The sequence below is a fragment of the Penaeus vannamei genome, chromosome 23 (assembly GCF_042767895.1).
Source record: "Penaeus vannamei isolate JL-2024 chromosome 23, ASM4276789v1, whole genome shotgun sequence".
NCBI classification, from domain to species: domain Eukaryota; kingdom Metazoa; phylum Arthropoda; class Malacostraca; order Decapoda; family Penaeidae; genus Penaeus; species Penaeus vannamei.
Genome location: NC_091571.1, coordinates 25,284,548 through 25,293,837, shown reverse-complemented (window position 1 = coordinate 25,293,837; position 9,290 = coordinate 25,284,548). Strand labels below are relative to the sequence as shown.

Sequence of the window (9,290 nt, the reverse complement as noted above, 5' to 3'; positions counted from 1 at the left end):
CAAAACTGAATATATGTGCACCAGCATTGATGAGGGAAGTATAAGGATGGATGGAGAGGAGCTAAAGAGAGTACAGAAATTCAAGTACTTGGGGCCCATAGTGGATACTAGTGGGAACATGGATGAAGAAGTGAAGCTTCGAGTACAGGCACGGTGGAACAACTGGAGGTCTGCCTTTGGGGTCCTCTATGACAAGAAAGTGCCTCTAAGACTGAAGGGAAAGTTTCATAGGAAAGTTTCATAGACCAGCCATGTTTTATGGAACAGAAACAGAAAGTATGAAAAACACGATAAATGATAGAAGAAGCAGAAATCAAAATGTTGAGGTGGATTAAGAATTAGTACATAAGAGGGTCGACAAAGTTAGTAAAAATATCAACGAAAGTGCAGGAAGGGAGACTGAGGTGGTACGGACACCTGATGAGAAGGGACGAAGACGATTTTGGAAGATATACAAAGGAGAAGAAAGTTCAGGGTAGAAGGAGGAGGGGAAGACCAAGAAAGAGATGTCGAGACTGTGGAAGAGATGATCTGCAACTGAGAGGAATGGCAGAAGAGAAAGCACGACAGGAGTCAGTGGAGGCAGCTCATCCATCCCGGCGAACCCATATATAAGGAGGAAGGAAGGAGGGAGAGAAGAAAGGGAGGAAGAGCGGGGAGAAGGAAGAAGAGGAGGGGGAGGGAGGAGGAGGATGGGAGGGCGGAAGAGGAGGAGAAGGAGGGAGTAAGAGGAGGAGGAGGAGGGGCAGGGAGTAAAGGGAGGAGGAGGCGGGGGAGGGAGTAAGAGGAGGAGGGGGAGGGAGTAAGAGGAGGAGGAGGAGGGGCAGGAAGTAAGAGGAGGAGGAGGAGGAGGGGGAGGGAGTAAGAGGAGGAGGAGGAGGGACAGGGAGTAAGAGGAGGAGGAGGAGGGGCAGGAAGTAAGAGGAGGAGGAGGAGGAGGGGGAGGGAGTAAGAGGAGGAGGAGGAGGGACAGGGAGTAAGAGGAGGAGGAGGAGGGGCAGGGAGTAAGAGGAGGGGGAGGAGGGGCAGGGAGTAAGAGGAGGAGGAGGAGGGGCAGGGAGTAAGAGGAGGAGGAGAAGGGGCAGGGAGTAAGAGGATGAGGAGGAGGGGAAGGGAGTAAGAGGAGGAGGAGGAGGGGCAGGGAGTAAGAGGAAGAGGAGGAGGGGGAGGGAGTAAGAGGATGAGGAGGAGGGGGAGGGAGTAAGAGGATGAGGAGGAGGGGCAGAGAGTAAGAGGCAGAGGAGGAGGGGGAGGGAGTAAGAGGAGGAGGAGGAGGGGCAGGGAGTAAGAGGAGGAGGAGGAGGGTGAGGGAGTAAGAGGAGGAGGAGGAGGGGGAGGGAGTAAGAGGAAGAGGAAGAGGAGGAGGGGGAGGGAGTAAGAGGAGGAGAAGGAGGGGCAGGGAGTAAGAGGAGGAGGAGGAGGGGCAGGGAGTAAAAGGAGGAGGAGGAGGGTGAGGGAGTAGGAGGAGGAGGGGGAGGGAGTAAGAGGAGGAGGAGGAGGGGCAAGGAGTAAGAGGAAGAGGAGGAGGGGCAGGGAGTAAGAGGAGGAGGAGGAGGGGCAGGGAGTAAGAGGAGGAGGAGGAGGGGGAGGGAATAAGAGGAGGAGGAGGAGGGGGAGGGAGTAAGAGGAGGAGGAGGAGGGGGAGGGAGTAAGAGGAGGAGGAGGAGGGGGAGGGAGTAAGAGGAGGAGGAGGGGGGGGAGGGAGTAAGAGGAGGAGGAGGAGGAGGAGGGGCAGGGAGTAAGAGGAGGAGGAGGAGGGGCAGGGAGTAAGAGGAGGAGGAGGAGGGGGAGGGAATAATAGGAGGAGGAGGAGGGGGAGGGAGTAATAGGAGGAGGAGGAGGGGCAGGGAGTAAGAGGAGAAGGAGGAGGGGCAGGGAGTAAGAGGAGGAGGAGGAGGGAGAGGGAGCAAGAGGAGGAGGAGGAGGGGCAGGGAGTAAGAGGAGGAGGAGGAGGGGCAGGGAATAAGAGGAGGAGGAGGAGGAGGGGGAGGGAGTAAGAGGAGGAGGAGGAGGGGGAGGGAGTAAGAGGAGAAGGAGGAGGGGGAGGGAGTAAGAGGAGGAGGAGGAGGGGGCGTTAGTATGAGGAGGAGGAGGAGGGGGGGGGCGTTAGTATGAGGAGGAGGAGGAGGAGGAGGGAGTAAGAGGAGGAGGAGGAGGGGGAGGGAGTAAGAGGAGGAGGAGGAGGGGGAGGGAGTAAGAGGAGGAGGAGGAGGGGGAGGGAGTAATAGGAGGAGGAGGAGGGGGAGGGAGTAAGAGGAGGAGGAGGAGGGGGAGGGAGTAAGAGGAGGAGGAGGAGGGGGAGGGAGTAAGAGGAGGAGGAGGAGGGGGAGGGAGTAAGAGGAGGAGGAGGAGGGGGAGGGAGTAAGAGGAGGAGGAGGAGGGGGAGGGAGTAAGAGGAGGAGGAGGAGGGGGAGGGAGTAATAGGAGGAGGAGGAGGGGGAGGGAGTAAGAGGAGGAGGAGGAGGGGGAGGGAGTAAGAGGAGGAGGAGGAGGGGGAGGGAGTAAGAGGAGGAGGAGGAGGGGGAGGGAGTAAGAGGAGGAGGAGGAGGGGGAGGGAGTAAGAGGAGGAGGAGGAGGGGGAGGGAGTAAGAGGAGGAGGAGGAGGGGCAGGGAGTAAGAGGAGGAGGAGGAGGGGCAGGGAGTAAGAGGAGGAGGAGGAGGGGCAGGGAGTAAGAGGAGGAGGAGGAGGGGCAGGGAGTAAGAGGAGGAGGAGGAGGGGCAGGGAGTAAGAGGAGGAGGAGGAGGGAGAGGGAGCAAGAGGAGGAGGAGGAGGGGCAGGGAGTAAGAGGAGGAGGAGGAGGGGCAGGGAGTAAGAGGAGAAGGAGGAGGGGGAGGGAGTAAGAGGAGGAGGAGGAGGGGGAGGGAGTAAGAGGAGGAGGAGGAGGGGGAGGGAGTAAGAGGAGGAGGAGGAGGGGGAGGGAGTAAGAGGAGGAGGAGGAGGGGGAGGGAGTAAGAGGAGGAGGAGGAGGAGGGGGAGGGAGTAAGAGGAGGAGGAGGAGGGGGAGGGAGTAAGAGGAGGAGGAGGAGGGGGAGGGAGTAAGAGGAGGAGGAGGAGGGGGAGGGAGTAAGAGGAGGAGGAGGAGGGGGAGGGAGTAAGAGGAGGAGGAGGAGGGGGAGGGAGTAAGAGGAGGAGGAGGAGGGGGAGGGAGTAAGAAGAGGGAGGGAGGGAGCTGAGAAAAGAATGTAGGTGCTGATCGGGATAGCTGCTTTTGTGATTCTCCATTTGTTCCCTTTTCTTCTTCGATTTTTTTTCTTCTTCCACCATCCTTTCACATGCGTTTCACATCCGAAATGATCCTATGCCAATACCATTAACCTCCCCCCCTCTTGCCCTCCTTTTTACCATCCCCCTCTTTCTCCATCTTTTCTTTCTCCACCATCTATCCCCCTCTCTCGCCCCTTCCCTTCTTCCCTCTCCCCCCAACATCTCTCCCCCTCATCTCTTCTCGTCCCCATCCCTCTCCCTTTCCCGCCTTCTCTCTCTCTCCTCTTCCTCCCCTCATATGTCATTTCCTCTCTCTCTCTCTCTCTTCCCCCCTGCGACCTCCATAAAACCCAACTAGACACAAACAAAAGCGACTAATTGAGGGGGGGGGGGGGTATCATTAACATGCATCCCAAAACAGACGGACGCCGACTTCTTCGTTTCGTGCAACAGGAACAAGCTGTCTTGGTGGTTTGGTGGCTGTTTGGATCATTGGGCGGTTGGCTTTTGGACTGGTTGCTTGGTTTGGACTTTGATTGGGTGGCTGGTTGACTTGCTGGATAACCGTGTTTAATTTTAGTGCCTTTATCTTGTTTTGCAGTTGTCTTTATATGACTTTCCCTGTTATCTTCCCTCTACTTTCTCATTCGTTTTAATTTCGTTCACTTGTATACAAACACACTGTAAAAAAGGCGCTTTAGAGGAGAGGTCACGATTAGGCCTTCCCATTACTTAGCTGTTTCACGTTCACAGACGCACATAACGCGCGAGCGAGCGCACACGCAGCACTGTAATGCCTCCTGTTTCATCAGAATGAGTTATATTCTTTACCTTTCTTTTGGTTCCGTTCAAGAAAGCATTCAAACAAAGGATAGTTCTCATGGCAAAGCTGTATAATCCCTAACCAGTTGTAAGCCGGCGTGCAAACTCTCGACAAGACGCAGGCCTGCATTAAAAGTAGTAGTAGTTAGTGTGTATTTTGGCGTTTACCTGTCCCTCAAAAGTCGCTATTCCAATTCCCGGCCGCTTGCGTCCCTCGGCTGGCTAATCCTCAGAAGGAACTGATATTCTGGACTGGTATATTGGCCTGGATAATGCTGTGATGGCAAAGCGCGTTTCATCGCGTTGCGGGAAAGGAGGAAGGAGGGGAGAGGAGAGTGGGAGGAGGACAGGGAGAAAGAGGAGGACGGGGAGAGAGGAGGAGAAGAGGGGGAGGAGGAACAGGGAGGAACAAGAGGAGGGGGAGGGAGGAGGAGAAGATGGTGAGGAGGGACAGGGAGAAAGAGGAGGAGGCGGAGAGAGGAGGAGAAGAGGGGGAGGGGGGACAAGGAGGAAGAAGAGGGGGACGGAGAAGGTGGAGGGAGGAAGAGGAGGGGTAGGGAGGAAGAGGAGGGGGAAGGAAAAAGAGGAGGGGGAGGGAGGAGGAGGATGGGAGGGCGGAAGAAGAGGAGGAGGAGGGGGAGGGAGTAAGAGGAGGGAGGGAGGGAGGAAGAGTAGGGGGAGGGAGGGAGAGAGGGAGGAAGAGTAGGGGGAGGGAGGGAGAGAGGGAGGAAGAGTAGGGGGAGGGAGGAAGGAAGAGGAGGAGGAGGAGGATGGGAGAAAGCCTGAGGATGCCTCAGAAAGGGGTAACTTTGCTATCGACATCTGAGGCCTTCCTTTGTAAAGACTAATTTTTCTTTTTCTTTTTTTCTATTCGGTGTTCTTTTGGCAATAAATCTTGCCGTACACTCTTCTGGGCAACTGAAAAGAATTTTAAAAAGTATATACATGTAATATATTATATATATATATATATATATATATATATATATATATATATATATATATATATATGTGTGTGTGTGTGTGTGTGTGTGTGTGTGTGTGTGTGTGTGTGTGTGTGTGTGTGTGTGTGTGTGTGTGTGTGTGCGTGTTTATGGGGGCAGTTGCTTTAACAGATGACCAACTCCAAGTAACTTAACGGCACTAAGTAATCCGCTACTTCCCAAATCGAAACTTGGCACAACGCTTGGCAAGCCGTCACTTACCAAAATGTAACTCGGTGTTCTGTTATTCGACCAATTGTTACTTGGTAATCTGGTAACTACGTGGAAATATGGAGTCACCTTCGAAATCTTTAGTAACGTATTTATTTCACTTGGAAATTTGAAGTTAGTTGGTAATAGTATTGCGCAGAAATTCTTGTAGCCACAAGTGGAGGCAATCTTTGATCTCTTTGCAATCAAGTCCATTTTTCTCATTATTGCTAATTAAATTATCATCTATTGATTATAAGCATGTATAATGCATATGTATATATATGTATATGTATAAGTATATGTATTTACATACTGTTAAGCACAGCTCAAATTTGAATTTAGTGCGCAAAGTGGCGAGTTGCCCTGCGTCTAATTTTATGTTTGTAGCTTATAGATAATGAAAATGGATCATGTTATAGCTATGTGATGACCATAGCTATGGGATTGTGTGATTATATATATTTTGTACATTAGTTTAATAAAGTGGATATAAGTGTTCTCTTCTGGTGAATCGTAGCTGAGCTTTGTAGGAGGTCGGACGCTGGTTTGTTTTGATCTTGGGAAGAGCTTGTTTTCTTTTTTCCAGAGTGGTTATATTTTTCAGATTTTTTTTCCAATGCTGCTCCTGTATTTGTTAAGGTGTTGAGGATGCACTTAATGATGGAATATTTTAAAGTATAACGAGAAATTGAGAGATTTTTGGTATACCAGTCACCTGAATGGATTCATTACTTTTCTCTTGAGGGGCTGCCTACTTTTGCTTTTTATATTTTGTGTAACTGTTTTTCCTTGACTGATTATTTTGTACTTGCAGAGTGAGTACTGGTGATGACCTTTACCATCCTCTGTTGCATTGACCCAACTACCTTACCCTATAACCACGACCCTTGCCTGCTCCGCTCTGGAGGATATCCCTTATTTTCTGTCCTCGCCTCACTCTGCATCAGATATCCTATTTGTACTCTACACTGAATTTTGCTAATAAATTATAGGATTTATATTTCAGCTTTTAGTATCCCTCACTCCATTTAGTCCAATTGAGTTATGTTGATGCCATTGAGGAAGCGGCTGGTCCAGAGAACTTTCTGGTGGAGAGCACAGGAGGTAACAACAATAAACTGGGGGGCCGCCAAATTATATATACAGGGGGCCATTGCGACGAGTCATTGACCATTGGGGGAGCACATGGGGTGGCCAATCAGATTGCAGAGGGGGCAGGTACACCCCTGTGCCAACATGGAAGCTCCACCTCTGCACTGAGGAGCTTCAAAAAGTAATTTCCACTTCTCGGTCCTTGCTTTCTCTTCCTCCCCACGAGAATAACCCTAGGCCATGGTATCTCCACAGGCGGTCTGCATGAGCCACACGTGATCGTTTCTGACACCAACGACGGATTTTGTAGATCATGTCAGACATTTCCAGGCAGCCTTTTCTGAAAGGTCACCTCCTCACTGTCGTCTGCCTGCTTCAATGATTCCATGTACTCTGGCATGCTGTCCCGACTTGCTAACTACCCAGACAACTCATAGGGCACTTTATGCTCTGTGTCCGAGTCAATAAGCACACGCTCAGCCATGACTACCTCTGCTGGAGCGACGCCGAGGGACAAGGGCACTTCTTTTTCTCTTACTCTTGGTTTCCGCTTCTTCAGGTCGATACACGCTCCAACCTGCATAAGTTAGTCAATTCCCAAGAGACAAGGGTCCTCCATCTCGACGACATACACAGGCAGTACCTCCTCACTGTCACCCACACCAAGTCGTGCCTCAACTGGTCCCCTGAGCAGCGTACAGTGCCCCGTGACCCCACAGAGTTGTTTTGGTTCCTCATGATAGTCTCTAGCAGTTAACACATCGGGGCGCATGATAGTTTTCTCAGTGTAGGGATCAGTTCAGTTCAGCCTTTTCTCTGGAGTGGCCCCGCCTGTGTTAACTATTTCTAGTTAACTCAAGTGGTTTCTTTGAACTGCATGCTTATTGTGGTGGCTGGATTACGAGCAAGCGATCCAGCTGCCACAAGGTAAGCATGTTACAGACCCTTTTTACCAGCCCGGCGGCTGTGGTGGATGGTCCCTGAGTCAGAAATTGTATATGTACACAATTCTGCAAGTAATGTAACAGGATGGTATTAGACTCGCCGCAGTGTTTGCATAACCTAGCAGTCTCACTGCCAATAATTTGCCAAGCGCATTGGTAACCTAGTCTTAGTCTGAATAGTATGACTTCGGTACCTCTTTTTGTGTTTGGAGGAAGGGCTAGTGGCTCATAGCCTGAAGCATATGAGTACCACTTAGCAGCGAGCGAGTTTGTGATATTTTCTCTATGTGCTCCCCGGAGGAACGCACATGCTGTGGCTTTGGTTCTTTGGCTTAATCCCCTTCAGCTAGGGTTAACGATCATGGAGGATGGGGGCATACCCCTGCCCTTTTCAGCTAGTTTGTCAGCAAGCATGTTCCCGTAAATGCCAATGTGGCTTGGGACCCAGTTAATGATGATTCTTCTACCCTGACTGAGGATTCTTTGGGCTATGGTTAGTACTGTTGTTAGGAGGTAGATGTCAGGGGGCATGCTATGCTGTAAGCTGTCAATGGTTGCTCTAGAATCTGTGTGAATGCCTACGTGTCCTGCCCTTAGGGACACGTGTGTCAGGGCTTCCATGATCGCAAACATTTCAGCTTGGAGTATTGAGGCATTGTCAGTGACCCTAATGGATGCTGTGGTATGCCTTGTTGTGAAACCGGCGCCTGCAGTATGGTTTATGGGATCCACGAATCCGTCCGTGTAGTATGTTATAATACCCGGAGGAGTTATTTGATCAATGACCCTTTGTGCTTGTGCCTTTGGACTAGGCATAGCATATTGATCTTTTCTCATTGCAAGATTTAAAATTGAGAATTCGATCATTTCGTTTGCCCACGACAAACGGCAAGTTCTTTGTAATCAGGGTGAGGGGAGCCCGTGCCCTTGGCAAGCATTGGTTCTTTTAGCTGAAAGCATATCATACTCTGGCTGTATGTGTGAGCCAGGAGTTGTCCGCAAACAACTGGTAGTCTTGTTGTAGGTGTCTGAGTACTCTTTGTCTTAGAGGTTTCCGGGTGCCAGCAGGACCTTGGAAAGGAACTGCGCTGCCATTAGATCAATTCTGGTGTCCATGGATGGCAAATCAACTTCCATGAGGAGGTTGATGACCTTTGTCCACTTGGGCGCACCTAGAATGATCCTGGCTGCTTCGTTTTGTATTGTTTCCAATTTTTCTTTTAATGTTGTGCTGGAAGCAATGAGGGCGACAGATGCATAGTCAACAATAGGACGGACAGCATGTACATAGAATGATCTTGGTACTTTGTAACCTGCTCCTATGTGTCTCCCTGTCATGACTTTCATGACTGACAGTCTTTCCTTGGTTCTGTCAAGCAGGTATTGGATCTCCTCTTTGAAAGTGAGTGTGTGTCCTATCCATATACCAAGGTATAGGTAGTCCTTAACCCATTCCAGATCCATACCTTGCACAGTGAGTTTTTGTTTCTGACATTAGTTCTCAGAGCCATTGCATTGGATTTTGCTTCCGATATTTTTAGACCCATCCTACAACACTCTTCAGACACCAGGTTCAGACAACACTGAGCTCTAGTTGGGCAGTGATTGCCAGAGGCTATGATTGCCTAGTCATCTGCATAAGAGATGATCTTGCATCCCTCTGGCAGGTGAATGTCGAGTATGTTGGACATGAGGGTATTAAACAGGGCTGGACTGAGAACCCCTCCCTGAGGAGTTCCATTTTCAAGTGACATGTGCTGCGAGAGGTAGCCTTGAAATCTGACATTTGCTGACCTATTTTTAAAATATTCAGCTATTCAGGCCAGGAGTCTGCCTTTGACTCCTTTGTGGATTAGGGTCTCTTGAATGGCAAGCAGGCTTGCCAATTCAAAAGCCTTCTCCAGGTCTAGGAAGACAACCATGGCGGGCGAGGTGCAGATTGTGCTTGAGTGTGGAAATGCTGTGAGCAGTGCTCTTACACCTTGTGAACCCGTGCAGGTGTTCATGAGGGGGTCCTGTCTTCCATCAGAG

At 50.6% G+C, this 9,290-nt stretch overlaps 1 protein-coding gene across 1 annotated transcript; it reads right to left on the bottom strand.

Annotated features, from left to right (window-relative positions):
* Positions 1 to 7,601: 7,601 nt before the first annotated feature.
* Positions 7,602 to 8,126, bottom strand: LOC138865974 (uncharacterized). Its single transcript, XM_070137470.1, has one exon. The coding sequence runs from the start codon at positions 8,124 to 8,126 to the stop codon at positions 7,602 to 7,604; it is 525 nt and encodes a 174-aa protein (XP_069993571.1).
* Positions 8,127 to 9,290: the final 1,164 nt, after the last annotated feature.

Coding starts and splice junctions, on each gene's coding strand:
- LOC138865974 (XM_070137470.1), bottom strand. CDS start 8,126: ATGATCGAATTCTCAATTTTAAATCTTGCAATGAGAAAAGATCAATAT.